We start from the raw sequence: 14,557 nt of genomic DNA, 5'->3' as shown, positions 1-14,557 counted from the left end.
TAACATTTTTCCAGACAAACAGGAACATGCAGCACTGAACCAGGACGTTGATTACAATTTAGATGAGAATGAAGCCGAATCAGAAACAGACAAGCAAGCAGCACTTGCAGGGATTGAAAATGGTAAAGAAGAAAAAAAAGTTTTAACCTAATTACCACATGCTGAAAATTTTAAGATGATACTTTGAATGGTATCCTGTAGCAGATATAGCTAGCTAATTTCTGTTTGCTCTTTGAGCTTTCCCTCATGTTGGCAGTGTGACCTATTTTCTCTGTAGCATCACTGAAGCTACTGTTTAACATGTGGCGGGGAGGGACAGTATCTGTAGCTTTACTATACTATACAGTACTTAACAGTCCTTTCAAAATTTCTCCTGCTGTGTTCTAAATTGTTTTCTAGATGAAGAACTATCACTTCTGCCTCTTAAAGAGATTTCTGTACCTTTTTCTTTTTCCCTAATTAGTTCAAAACCCTGAAGATATGAAGAACCACTTATCTGAGCAAGGTGAAGAACGAGAGAGGTTGTGAGCAAAGGAGGTTCACGATGCAACTTAGTCACCTCTTCATATAAACGCAGCAATGATGAGAGCAAAGTGATCTGAGAATGTTTTGATTGTCATCTTCTCAAGGCTTCAATAAGGGCCCAAATGAAGTAGTAGTTTCTTGTGAAGTTTTCGTACTGTTTCAGTGGTGAAAAAATTAATCTTAAATCTCTGGAGGCTTGTTTTAAAGCACCTTGAGCTCTCCAATGACTCTTTCCTTCTTACCGATTATATAATTGAAACCAGCTAGCAGTAAGTGTAGTAACTTTGAAGTCAGCTAACTCGTATGGTCATACTACAATAACAGTATGTGTGGATTGGTCGTAGATGGAGAGTCCTCTGCCAAGGATGGCTCTCTCCCCTGAGCAAAGCAGTAGAGAAATCCCCAGCCTAGTTTTAAGAGGAGCTTAAGAGGAGCTAACTTGACAAAACATGGGAAGGATGAAAAATGGCCCATGCTGCAGTCTACCCTTGTGCCTATTCTGGCACCTTTTTACTGCCATGTAGAGTCAGAAATATGATTATAGTCCTCAGATATTATGCAGTATGATACATTTGCCTGGGCCTCCTAAATGAAATTGCTAGCTTATACTATCTGTAACCAGGCTGAAACACTGTCCTGGTTGTATTCCTGGCTTTTAGGTTAAAAAAAGAAGGATTCTGACAATAGCGTCTTCTCATTAAGAGATTAGCAGGAAGATTTTTCTGAAAGCTTCGTTGGACCCCTGTTGACAAGATCAGTACTAGGTATAGTTCAGTTACCACTAACTTGCACAAGTTCAGAGTGTAAAAATTCAAACTCCTGAATCTTTCATGACGGAAGCCATCTGAAATGGTGTGCTACCACTACCCTTTACTCCACCCCACCACTATCTTCTGTTAAAAAGCGGAAAGGCAAATGCTTGCCTTGTAGAACAGCAGTCTCAGCTGTTCAAAGTGACTAATCTTCTCTGCCAGACTTTTGAAGAAGGTAAACCAGACTATGCATTTACCAGACATCTCCATGTCGCCCACGGGTGAAGCTGTAGTTGTTGTGAAGTCCTACATTATGCCCAATGTATCACATCATTGTTAATGTTCTGCAGCCTTTGTCTTTTCTGTAACTCGTTGAATGTAAACTAGAAACTAGTTTACTTGCAATAAGCTAGAAATACCCTCTACTACCACTAAGGCACCCTTACTGCAATCCAGCCTGCATTGTGTGTAGCCAGCTGTTTAGAAGATAGTGTTTGTGTCTGTTCTCAGGACTGACACCTGTGTATGGAGCAAACTCTGTGAGTATGAACCAACCTCTGTCGAGACAGCACGGGAGCAGACAGACATGACTAACTTCCCAACCAGCAATTCTATTTAAGAAAATACAAATTTGTCTTGGCTTTCTCTTAATGCACTTCATTTTGTAACTACTTACTTTTGTGGTGTGTCCTTCCTCAGTGTACTAGTTTACAATGCCTGTACCTTAAGATGCCTAAATATGCGAGTGGAAGGTTGGTTCTTTTGTGTATGAAAAGAATGTTAGTTGTCCTCGAGTGAAAGGCAGAACTCAAGGCAAGTGGTGCCTATTAAGTCTCAATGCATAAACAATTCACTGATAGACTTGCCACAGTAACTTGAATTCTTCTAAAAAAAACACTAGCTTCCATTACCGCCTTCTTGGTTACTCTGTTTTTTTCACCATTTAAGTCAGACTTCACTGGTCTGGGCTACTGCAGTCAATACAGCAGGGAAAACAAATGCTTCTAAGCAGGAGAGAAAAGGAGGTATGAGCATCTCTTCCAGCTGACAAGTATTGGGAAACTTGGGCTATTATTTATTTTTTGCAAATAATGGCATGTTTTAGCATCAAAATGTTTACACATATTCTGAGTAAAAGGGGCATTTTTTTAGGACTTGCTCTGTAAACAATTATATAGCTGAGATGAAGTTAATCAGGAATTTAATAGGGATTGTTAAAGAGTGTGTATGCTCTTATACATTTTATACCAACAACAGTATAAAATACAGTGAAACATGGTATTCAAGTTGAATGAACGGCTTTAACTTGAAACAGGTAAAATCTGAAACAAACAAACAAAATCCTTAAGGTGATTAATATATTGCCAGAGAATTATTTTAAAACAAGTTGTTTTGGCTGTATTTCTGTACAGTACCCAAACCTGACTGGGCTTCTTGCTAGCTAGCTAGCTGTTGTCCTCTCCATAAAGACGACCGCCTTTGTACAAAGCACACTTGTTACACCTCTGACAGTAGGGGGTCTGAAAACCTGCGTAAGAGCAATGTTCAAAAGCATAAAGGAATACAATCGTATTCTCAATGGCTTCAAGTGCTACAGGAATGTAATTAGGGTGGTAGATTTCTAGTAGGCAAGGAGCCTATATGTCTACTATACAGAATTTTAAAATTAAAGGACTTTCAGCTGAACAAAAGAAGATACATTTGGAACTGTGGTTTATGTAGTGTTGTCTATCACTAAAATTTTTAGTTGCATGAGGCAGGGAAAGCTTCTTTGCTATAATCGTCTCGGGGTTAAATTAACACTTGTCCTTGATGTTTTTTTAAAAACTAAGCCTGATCCATTTTAGATAAGCATTTAAAAATAATCTTCTCTACTGTGTAGTCACCCTATTCTGTACAGTTCATCCACTTCTAATGTTAATGAAAATGGGAAAGATGATCATTCCTGTTTTCTTAGTTCTATAAATGATGTGGAACTTGGTTTCTCTTTTACTTGCTGCCTCCTTTGGAGAAATACTGAAGGCTGTCCTTGAGCTACTGTCATGTGGTTCAAGATTTTTAAGACAGGAAAGATTTTTGTGACTGTTCACAAGGCAGTAGCAAAAGCCAGATAAATTCTCAGTGCCCTGCACTAGAACCAGTTTGCCATCTTTACAACTGCATTTTCCAGGATTTTCATTCCTTTGGCAATGATACAGAAGCATGCAAGTATATTAATCATGATGATAAAGAAACATGTAAAATGGTATGCAACCTCCTTGGCAGAGAACTCAGGAAAAACATGTCTTCAGGGCAGTACTCCTGCTTACTTCAAGAAGGTGCAAAATTGCTGGCAGACAAGCGGGTGTTCCACTTCAGAGCTTCTTCATTGTTTTCCAGCTCTAGCTCAGCAGTGCTGCTGCTTAGGTGATGGGGTTGAAGTGGTATTACTCCACAGTACAACTATATGTTGGGAGAAACAGAAAAAATTTCTTGCATGGTCAAGAGGGAGTTACAAGCTCATCACTATGGAGGAAGCCGTTTTGCACCAAAATGAAGCACTGTCCTGTTTACACAGTCAAACCTGGAGGATTTGCTTTTATGGCCCAGGTTAAGACTTGGCAGTATGGTTTAGCGAAGAGCAAGTCAGCTTTTTAAACTTTTTTTTCCCCTCTTGTAGCAGAAGGTTGCTCAGCACAACAGCTTACCTCTCATTTCACACCTGGAAGCACAGGAGGAAGAACTGTTCCAGGAAGGAAAGGGTAGGTTTAGGGCTCCTCCTGTTTGGGATTTCTACCTATATCAAGTGTTACAGAAGGCAGTAGGATCCAGCAGCAGCACTGCAGTCCAAGCAAGAGAATGAAGGTCATGCAAGAGCTGACCGAGCAATGGAACAAATTAGCAATCTCTCCTTTGCAATGCAAAGTAATCACAGGATTGAAATGAAGTCATAGAGTAGTTAAAACACATTCCTCATGTCCTGTGTTCCTGTGTTAGCTACACAGATTCTCCAGTACCAGGAAGAATAAAGACAAAGCAACAAACTGCAACTAGAAATAACTTACCCCATTTCTCACTGTCTTCAAGGACTTCTCCTACATTTGAGACAAAATACCTCCTAGATAACTGACTGACTTCAGTAAAACAAAATTCAGTGCAGTGGGAGCTAAATGACGAGTTTTCATCTGCTCTTAATTTCTATAAAGATTGTTTTAGCTTGCAGGACTTGGCAAGAAGAGAACCCAGTCTTTCTACTTGCAAAGTGAGCAACTTTGATGCAATTTAGGCAAAAACATGGAAACTCACAATCTCTCCAAGTGGCTTTGTTCAAAGAATTTCAGACACAGCTGAGCTATTGTCAGACACAAGGCTCTACTGCATTATTTTTATTCAGTCCCAAATGTTATTAAATCCCTAGACCACCATTTTCTGTTAGAGCTCATTCATAAAAATGATTGATGATTAAATCTGTAATAAAATCAATTAAGGTACAGCATTCTTCAACAATACAATTGATTAAAATCAGCTTCACCTGTAAAACTTTATACAAACCACTTTAAAACAGCAGTTGTCATTCAGATCACGTAAAGAAGACAGACTATAGATATTCCACATAACAGTACTTTTATCCTAGAGATCCCTCTCAGTCTGGGTACAGCACTAGGTATTCCATCCTACAGCTGGTACCTGATACACAGATTATGCTTCAGGTATCATAACAATAATCTCTTGTCTTTCAAACAAGCTTCACAACTGGAAAATATTTATGAGGGGAGAAGTCAAATTCTGGAGGAACCTAGAAAGAAAAGATTTAAAACATTACACAGCAGCACTACTGAATTTAATACTCAAAATGAGGGATACCCTGCAGGTAGAAGAAAAACTTTTAAACAGCAAAAGATTGAAAAAAACCATAATCCTAGCTCTTTAAATCAGTATCTGAAAAATATTCCAGCCCAGTTCTGGATATGCCAATCATTCTCCAGTAGCGATGGGCACAAAGCTGTAGAGTGCTGGTGTGTCTCTTCAGCGTGCTCCTTCATTCTTCTGTGCCTAGCCTTTGGCAGGAAGTCTGAAGGCCCTCTCCTCCCTCTGACCCACGTGGCACCCGCTAGTCCTGACAGCCAGCACTCTCCCGATTGTGTTCGCACAAGCTGCTGGTACACTGCTACCAATTACTTCTTCCAGCTCTTGAAGAATACCCATATTTGTACATGCCATCCCACATGCACTTCCCAATTTTTTTTCCCCAAACATTTAGAAGCCAGAGTTTTCCATATTTAAATAACTACAACAAACTATTTCTGAGGGGAAAAATGGATTAAGTTACTTTCCCAGTTCTTTTAAGAGTTACAGTAACTATGGCCTGAATCTGCTCATTCAGCTCCGAGAGAGACCTGTGATAGCATTGCGTATAATACTACATTTCACATTCAATTCAGCTGGCATTTTCTTACCTTAGAGTCTTTTTTGTGGCCTCCTGCCAGCAGCTTCATGACCACAATATTGGGTTTAGCAACTTTTAGAATTCGATTGACCTAAACACAAAACAGCACTAAGTTTTCAAGTGAAAGCATGTGACCTCAGAATTACTCAAATGTTCACACACTCTAACAATACAGCAGTCCTCTTACAGCATCAGTTTAACAGAGACCAGGGCATTTTGGATTTGCTTTGAAGTATAACAGCTGGATTAATGAAATTTAATGAAGGGGGTACTTATTTTAAGAGTCACTTTTTTTATTCAACAGACCATAGAAACCACTGCTCTCCACGTTTACATTCAAAAATTGTTAAACTACGGCAAGTTCTGAGGCACTCATCCAAATAAAGGCTTAGACAGACTCTAGGCGTCTACCCCCAACACTGTGATCCAAACACGATGAGAAGCGGAAACTCAGGTATCAAACTGGTGGCTTTTTGCATGGAAGTTCTCTAGGCACACTCAAACTACCTCTAACTACCCTGTTAGCCTCAATCAGATAGCTCATGTGTGAGTACCACCAGGATCCAGGGAACAGGCAGGGATTCCTAAATTCTCAGGAGAACCTAATTCGTAACTGTTTCTAACCGGCTCAGAAGCAACAGAATTAAGCATCCTCCTTGCTCCAAAATACAGTCACAGAGACTTAGTTTTTAGGCTATGGACAAAGAAGGAGAAATTCCTACCCGTGTTTACAGCCCAGTGCTGAGAAAACTGCTCCAGGAAACAAGTGCCAGACTCGATCCTCTTTTCAGCCTGATGACATTCAAACCTATTTTTCCCCACCTCTCAGGAGTACGTGTGAATTACCAGGTTCCAGGTAAGTGAGGCAGGCATGTGTCACCTTCTTGTTAAAACTGATATGCTTTTAGAATGGGGCCAGAAGGCAACACGCAAGAAGGAACTAAGTTGCTATCTAGCATCTAAGATACTCGGCAGAGAGAGGTTTTGGAACAGTGAGCACAACCCTCATTGTATTATCTAATGTATTGAAACAAACCACTGTGTAAGATGCCACCACCCTCCTCTGTCCACTCCTTAATTAAAGCACTCAGCTTTGCTCAGCGTTTTGACAAAGTACACTTTGGATCTCAAGCAGATCCAGCTGAAAACAAACACTTGCTCTATTATGAGCAAATATTCCTTTTTCCAGTATTTCACTCTTACCTCATAGTCTGGATTAGGAATATTCTCAAGAATCATTTTAGCTTGCTGGAAGTGTTTGCTAGCTGCCATGTAGAGATCTGATGACTGAGGAGGTGGGCTGTATTTATTTAAATCAGACATTTCCTAGTATGTTACAAAAATATATAAATATATATTAAAATCAGTTGCCAACAAATTGCCATTTTACCACCTTAAATGAAAACAAATTACTATATTCAAGAAAAAAAGAAGTTAGGTCAACTAAATAATATTTTAAGAATACTGAAGTTGAAAACGTTTATTTAAAATGGCAAATACCGAGCAGCAATACACTGCTTAACGATGATTTTATAGTGCCACAAAATGCAATGAATTTTGTGTACTCTTTATAAAACAATCCCTCTCCTGAACAACTTGTCATTCACTTGCCCTAACAGTGCCATGCAGCAGGGTGTGAAATTACAGGAAAAAATAGGAGGGGGGAAAAAAAAAAGTATATGATATTGTTTACTCAAATGAAGTTTACAGCAAGTGAGATACTGAAACTGTTCAAAACTTCATTTTATATAATTTTTTATATAATTTTGATACTTCCAACTTTTTTTTTCTGAATTAGGGTTAAAAAAAACCTTCAATGACAGAGGAAGCCATGAGTCTTAATTTCCACTACAACTGTTCATAACACTAAATTAGCGAGAGCAACTGGCATACAAAACAGTACAGTTTCAGTTCAGACAGACCTTTAGAAACTTGAAAGTCTGGCCACCTGGAATCTAAGTTCAACAAGAAATGTCTAAATTTCTGCACCTGAGGCAGAATAATCCCACAAATCACTAGAGGCTTATAACCAGCTGGATGAGTAGCAAGGTTACTGTGAACACCAAGTTGAATGCAAGCCAACAAGGTGCTCTTACTACAAATCAGACAAGCCTCATATGGGACTATACAAGCAGGAGTATGGCCAGCAGATCAAGGAAGGTTATCATCCTATACTCAGTATTTGTGCTGTAAGATCTGAAATATTGCATCCAGTGTTAGACCCACTCAGTTCAAGAAAGGTGTTGAGATGGAGAGATGGCTGGGGGCCTAGAGCACATGACCCACAAGGAGAGGTCAACGGACCTGGACTTTTTCAGTTAGACAAGGAAGATGCTAATGGGTAATCTTAATAGCAGCCTGCAACTACTTGAAAGGCAGTTACAAAGTTGTCAGAGACAAAATGCTCCTCGTTAATGGCAGACAATATAACTGGCAGGGAGAGGCCACAAATTGTGGCTTGGGTAATTCAGACCAGACATCAGGAAAAAAGGTGAATAGTGTAGCTCTCAATCAGGTTTTCCAAAGACTAAATGGACCAGAAAAAGTAACTGGATCAAGTTAAGCAAAGAGGTTGGAAAATCTCCATCCTTTGATTTTTTTCAGACTTGGCTAGACAAGGACACAGCTGATGTGATCTTTAACGCTGCTTCAGGGAGGAGACAGGACAAGACAAGATTCCACTGGTCCCTTCCAACTAACACTTCTGTGGTTTAACACTCAAAATTACTTTTATTTTGTTTTCCTGTTTGCTTGCTGCAGTAATAAAAACATGCTGCTATATAAACCATAGCCAAAAAGTCTGTCAATAGACTTCCAAGAGATTTTATTTTCATGCAAACCAACAGAAGCATCTCATAAACCACCACATCAGACCAATTTTTAAAGGTCAAAGTCTAATTTTAGTAAGAATTCAAAGCAATACATTGTCCTTGTACACAACTGAAGCTAGAACTCCTTGACATTTTGACTTATGCTTCAGTGGGAACTTTGAGATATTAAAGGCTCTTTTTACAACGACAACTATGTCTAAAGCAGGTGAGCAAATGACTTTTATAAAAGCATGAGTGGCACCACATTTTAAGATTACTCACTTTAAACTGCAAGTAGTGCACTGGGGGTGGTGTGATAACACTGTTGAATGGAGCAAACCTGTGCTCATATCGAACTTGTTCACTATCCAGTTCAAACTTAGGTTTTCTTACTTTGCCATCCATGTCAAATGCGATCATTGTCTAAAAGGGAAAGGATAAATATAGTGAAAAGTGTTAGCTTTATGTCATATTTTGCTGGGAGCAAGATGAAAGTTATGATTTAGCTATAACTGGAAGGACAGAAAAATAGTACAGAAGTTACCATACCACATTATAAACCTAAACTTAATTTCCAGTCCCACTAAAAACAAAGAAGGCATGCAATATATGCTTGATTCCTATTACAAAAAAAGTGAAGCCACTGTTCAGCAAGCACAAATGAATTACCTTGTACATCCCAGCACACATATTTTGGTATGCTTGACTCATGGTGATCTCTCTGCTGAGAGGGCGAACTGCAAATTGAATAAAAAAAAAACTTTATATGAAATGTAAGTACACATATTAATTTCAGATCAAAACAGTTCTTTCAAATTTTCAGAAAGTGACATAATTCTCAAGTATATTTTAAAATAATGAAAGAAAACTGAAGCATAAAAAGCATGGACATGCATTTCTGCTCACCTGGCTCCTGATTACACAAAGTATCTCAAGACATACTCAACAGTCACATGAACACCATACTGCCTTCAATGAAATACACTGGTCCACACAGTCAATGGTATTAGCATGTCACTATACAACACTAAACAAGTCTAGAATTTAAAGCTTGTAGTTGAGAGGCCTGTTTGCTTAGTTCGTGGATTTTTTTAAACTTTTAAGACTCAAAGGTTAAAGCATTTTTATCCTAGTGAGAAAGATTTTTATCCTGATAATATTCCTTTAAGCTCCCCTTTAGCTTCCAGTGTTTAAGTAGTGCCAAATTGCCCCACACTTGGCACTTTTTTGAAAAGTATAAAATACAGCAGTAATTTTCTGAATTTCTAGAGACAAGAGAATTTATGACCTTGAGCTGTTCATATCTAATTGTTTGTTTCCCTTGAAAAGATGACAAGAATAAACACACAAAAAAGAAGGAAGAGCAAAGAATGAAAGCGTGCTTCTGCATGGTGTTTATTCTCAATGTTAATGCTAAGATAACCCCAACATACCACAATCTTAGCAGCCACTTAGGCATGGCAAATATGTATCAAATGCTATTTAGACACTGCTTTTGGATGTCTTTTTGGTAGCAGGCTTACAGCTCTGACCACAGAGCAAGACCGCTATGATACAGGAGGGGAAATTCTCATTTTCTCTCATGCACATACACCAGAGAAAGCGTATGTTTCTAAACGGGCTTGTGCACAACAGTACTACCACTGAATTGAAATGGGGCAACTCACCATTGTAAAATTAAGAAACGTGCTTGAACACCTTCTGAAGCCAAAGAGAAATTACAGAAATACACTGAAAGTTTAGCCTTTGAATCTATCTACAGTCACAAAAACCATAATTCTGCAGGAATTATAAACTGTAGAAAGGTAGTATTTTTCAAAGGTAATTGCTCTGGACCTATTAATTACATCTCGCAGGATCCAACACATAACACAATTGGTGAAACTGTCAATATATACGAGTTTGGTCTTTTCTGAAAGACCTATTTAAAAGTAAATAAGTAAATGGGAAATTCTTACGCAGCAACTGACTTTTTTAGTTATAAAATTTTACATTCAGCCTTCATAAACTTCAGGACATTTTTCCTACCCACATCTGTGTTGACTTTATACATTTTGAATTTTAATTCTACATGGCTGCATGAAGGGGGAAAAAAACCCCTCTGAGTTATGCTCTACACCTAGATACCTTTTTTCTTTTTCTTTGTTTTCTTACTACTACGGCCTTTCTGTTGTTCCTCCATTATTCTCTCCTCTGCCATTTGAGAGCTGTCAGCGCGGCTCAGTGTTGACATCAACCAGGCATAGAGGAACTCTGATAGATACCTACAGTAAAAACGGTATGTAGCTGTTACATACTAGAATGCAAAACGTATTCATAATGCATATCCTCACTGAATGCCAAGTCATTTACTCAAAGAACTAACAGTAAATAACAACTTCTAGGGCAGTTAAAACTCTTTGTTTTGCATGGTTGAAATCAACTGATTAGTCAGTGATCCGGTTTGGATTTTTTTTAAACAAGACTCTGCACAGATTCAACCACAGACAGCTCAAGGTATGCAAGTTTCCTATATGTTTATTAAGTGAAGTCTAAGTTTCTTATTATTTCAAACCCCATAGAAGATCAAATTTTTCTATAATTCTTCCTTCCCCCAGCAAATGAAGCATTTTTAAAAAAGATACTATGTTAATATCTTTTCTACTTTTGTTAGGAATTACTGTTTTGAGAAACAAGGTTACTACTGATTTGTTTCAAGCGTTAAAAAGCCATGAATTATTAAATAAAAGGGCCAAGCCCACAGGAACAAGAGATCCATGTGCAATTCTTTAAGATTTAAGAGAAATCTTTAAGAATTCTTTAAGACCGATTTCTTAGTAAGCGGGTCCAATAAATCTCTAGATAGACTTCAAATCAAAAAGAATAGCGAAAAAAGAGAGTAGAAATTACAGATCTGGAGCACATGAAGAAGAAATAATACTTCATAAGAAGTCATAATTCAGAAGAAAGATTACTGAGAAATAATTATGAGTTTCATTTGCACATTTCCCCTCAGAAATTTCCTCTCTTTTTTGTTCTTCACTTATAGTAAGGAGCTAAAGCAGTTGACATGACAGTTCCAATTAAGAGTGATTTTAATAAAATGGTGGGGGGGAATACGGGCAGGTAAAAAATACTGCCTTACAGAAAACCTGGTATTACTTATTGAGGTATTACTTAAAGAATATTGCCATCTTCTGGTAACTATCTGGAGTATTAATTTGCTCACTTAATGCTTAATCCACTAATGAAACAGCATAGAAACATAATGAGATGCACTGAAGCTCAAGTCATTTGAACCTGTCTAATCTCTCAGAGAGAAGGCTTACAGCTTACCTAATAAGAGTTTATTGGCAGCTGCACAGGAAAAAAAAACCCAAACCAAAACAAACCACCAAAGTACAGAAGCACTTTAACACAGGAAGGTTCAACATCAAATTTTTAATGCTGAATAAAAAATGAACCATCTAAAATAATTCATCTTTTGGACCACGCCATCAACTATGAAAAATAATTTAATGTGAACAGAAGTGCAAAAATAAAAAGTATTTTGACTCCATATATTCAGTGCAATCATTTTCACTAAAGGCAGTGTCTCTTCAAATATGCTCACAGAATAAAATGTCATTTTTACCTAGTCAACTTTCAGATTACAGTCACAACTTAAAACTCTAGAGATCTTTTTAAAAATACTAGAGCTCAACAAGACTATTGATCTTGGTACTACAAAGACAGAAAAGAATAAAGGAAATTGCTTTCCTCCTACATACTCTTGTATGCCAAAATCAGCATATTTTTCATTCATTGTCATTAGAAGACACTGTTTTAAAAAGCTAAATAGAGAGCAAATTGCTATTTAAAAAAAAAAGTAGACTATCTAGTAAGTCTAGAAAAGATACCAACAGATTTTTTTTCCTCCACTTGTAGTTTTATGAATAGGTAAACTAAATACTGTGTTGAGCAAGCTTGAGATTAAAAAAACCATAGCTGAAGTCCCTCCTTTAAATATTTGCAATTACTGCCCTGTGGGAGCATCCCTCCTCCAACAGTTGTCAATGAAGCACCCTCTTACCAATATATGTAGTAATATTCATGCATACTGTAAAGTTCCAACTCAAAGCCACTCAGAAGATACTGTATCATAATACGAAGGTTATGATATAGGACCCAGGTGCCCAAGCAAGCCAAATGTTGCCTTTGTGGTTCCTGCTTCAGTAACATACTATGAAGGGCTGCATCTACTTTCTCTGCCTATTGAAAAAGAGAGCAAAGTAACAGACAGGGGAGGAAGAACGTTTGACTGAAACAGCATCCAAGTTCTGCCAGAAATAAAATCTTAACAAAATCTGAATACAAACTGAGTCAATCAAGCCATGCTCCAGATTAAAAGACAGAAGTATGTTTTTACAGATACTGCCACCTCTATAGTCTTGAACTGTAAGAAAACTGGAAAGTTACTAACGTAAGTAAATTCTGCTGCACACAGAAAAAAATATTCTGTACAGTAATACAGCAATAACATTAGGGTTTTTTTAAATTTAGAATTTTAAGAAGTGTTTATATATAGATTGTTAGCAGTCACATGAGCACCAAAACTCAGAACCCATTACAGGCTGTTATTCATTTTGCCATATTGGCAGTCTTTAAAAAAAAAAACAAAAAAAAAACAAAACACAAACCCTAGCTGCATTGAGAAACTAAATTTATAAGCTTAAAATGCAAGAAACACACTGTGGCCCACCAGAGAAACTAAAATATTGCTAAGAACAATTCAGTCTCAAAAAGTAATTGTATGGAAGAAATGAAGTCTCCCACAGTTGGAATATTATCAGTAGTCATGAACAAATCAATCCATATAACCTGTTACAAAGTGAAAAAAGTGTTTCAGCTGCAGTACTGCAACAAACTCTCACCCAAACCATCTTGACAGAAGCTGGAGCACACAAAATGTCCCCCCCAACTCGAAGTTCCTTGACTGTTCTTCCTTAGCATGCACATCTTGGAAAATCTTTTATTATTTCATGCCTCTCACTGCTGAAGAAACAGATTTTCAGCAAGTGAAAATATACCTTTCCCTGTCATGTTTCTTTCCCCACTCTTGAGAAATGTTCAAAACCAGTTGGAGCACATATTTTTAAGAGTTATTATTTAATTTACATATATATTTTTAAAATAGTTTACATCTTACATAGCTATAAGACTGAATTTTCAAAAGCATCTTGCAAACATGGCTCATTTATCTCTCCCTGGTTACATCTTGCAGACTGACAGTTAAAAGCAGGATAGAGACTACAAGCAGTGGAGTTACCATTAAATTACAGACCTCACAGCAGGTTTACCTCAAGTCTACTTACTGGACAAAGTTAATCTTAAAAACTGCAGTAACTTGTTGTTCAACAGATCTAACAGAAAGTCTTTGGATGCATCCTACAGACTTCCTAGGCTGCATTTTAGGAATCCTTGTCCTAAAGATTTTAGGACAAACAGGGGAGTTGCTTCATTCATCTAGAACCTAATACCACATGCTCCACTCTGGTAGGAATATACCTGGAAGGAAAAGTTTGCTGGCCTGATGCCTAGGACATTACCTCATCCTGGAGGGTGGCAAATTCCTCAAGAATGTGACCCAGTTTATCTCTCTGGCGAGCTCTATTGTGTCCATGGATTTGAATCAGGCTACAGAACGGCTGAAAGAAACAAAATGTAGGTTTAAGTTTTCAACAGAACTTTGAAACTACAGGAGGAGTACTATGGTGTCTATTTAGGCACCTGTTTTATACATCTATATTAGGAGATGGGTTTCCTAAGGCTCCCTACAGAGTGCAAGCTAGCAGGCAAGCAAGCTCTGGAGTGATGCACAAGCCCATTTCTCCGTACACAAGTCAACATGAGATTGAGTGAGCATCCCTTTAGGAATCTGATCAGAACAGAATGCTTGGGGTACGACAGGTATTTCTTATGCCTAAATCCATGGGCCCAGGTGGCCAAGGCAGCCAATAGCATCCTGGCTTGCATCAGAAATCATGTGGCCAGCAGGAGCAGGGAAGTGATCGTGCCCCTGTACT

At 38.0% G+C, this 14,557-nt stretch overlaps 2 protein-coding genes across 5 annotated transcripts in view; one reads left to right on the top strand and one right to left on the bottom strand.

Moving 5' to 3' along the window:
• Positions 1 to 3,142, top strand: part of GOLM1 (golgi membrane protein 1) — a 38,745-nt gene extending 35,603 nt beyond the window's left edge. For all 4 annotated transcript variants that reach the window (XM_009328127.1, XM_009328126.1, XM_009328125.1 and 1 more), the window contains exons 9-10: positions 15 to 122; positions 464 to 3,142. In XM_009328127.1, the coding sequence (XP_009326402.1) occupies positions 15 to 122; positions 464 to 528 (173 nt within the window). In that variant the 3' untranslated portion in view covers positions 529 to 3,142. The remainder of the gene's footprint in view (positions 1 to 14; positions 123 to 463) is intronic.
• Positions 3,143 to 4,627: 1,485 nt separating this feature from the next.
• NAA35 (N(alpha)-acetyltransferase 35, NatC auxiliary subunit) overlaps positions 4,628 to 14,557 on the bottom strand; it is a 24,830-nt gene continuing 14,900 nt past the window's right edge. The window contains exons 15-22 of the mRNA XM_009328123.1: positions 14,081 to 14,179; positions 12,565 to 12,743; positions 10,641 to 10,777; positions 9,183 to 9,250; positions 8,796 to 8,936; positions 6,907 to 7,029; positions 5,714 to 5,794; positions 4,628 to 5,052 (exon numbers count right to left, since the gene is read on the bottom strand). Of these exons, the coding sequence (XP_009326398.1) occupies positions 4,993 to 5,052; positions 5,714 to 5,794; positions 6,907 to 7,029; positions 8,796 to 8,936; positions 9,183 to 9,250; positions 10,641 to 10,777; positions 12,565 to 12,743; positions 14,081 to 14,179 (888 nt within the window). The 3' untranslated portion in view covers positions 4,628 to 4,992. The remainder of the gene's footprint in view (positions 5,053 to 5,713; positions 5,795 to 6,906; positions 7,030 to 8,795; positions 8,937 to 9,182; positions 9,251 to 10,640; positions 10,778 to 12,564; positions 12,744 to 14,080; positions 14,180 to 14,557) is intronic.

Source organism: Pygoscelis adeliae, unplaced genomic scaffold, assembly GCF_000699105.1.
Source record: "Pygoscelis adeliae isolate BGI_AS28 unplaced genomic scaffold, ASM69910v1 Scaffold45, whole genome shotgun sequence".
Classification (NCBI taxonomy): Eukaryota; Metazoa; Chordata; class Aves; order Sphenisciformes; family Spheniscidae; genus Pygoscelis; species Pygoscelis adeliae.
The sequence above is the reverse complement of the archived record's forward strand: the minus strand, read 5'-3'. Positions and strand labels throughout refer to the sequence as shown.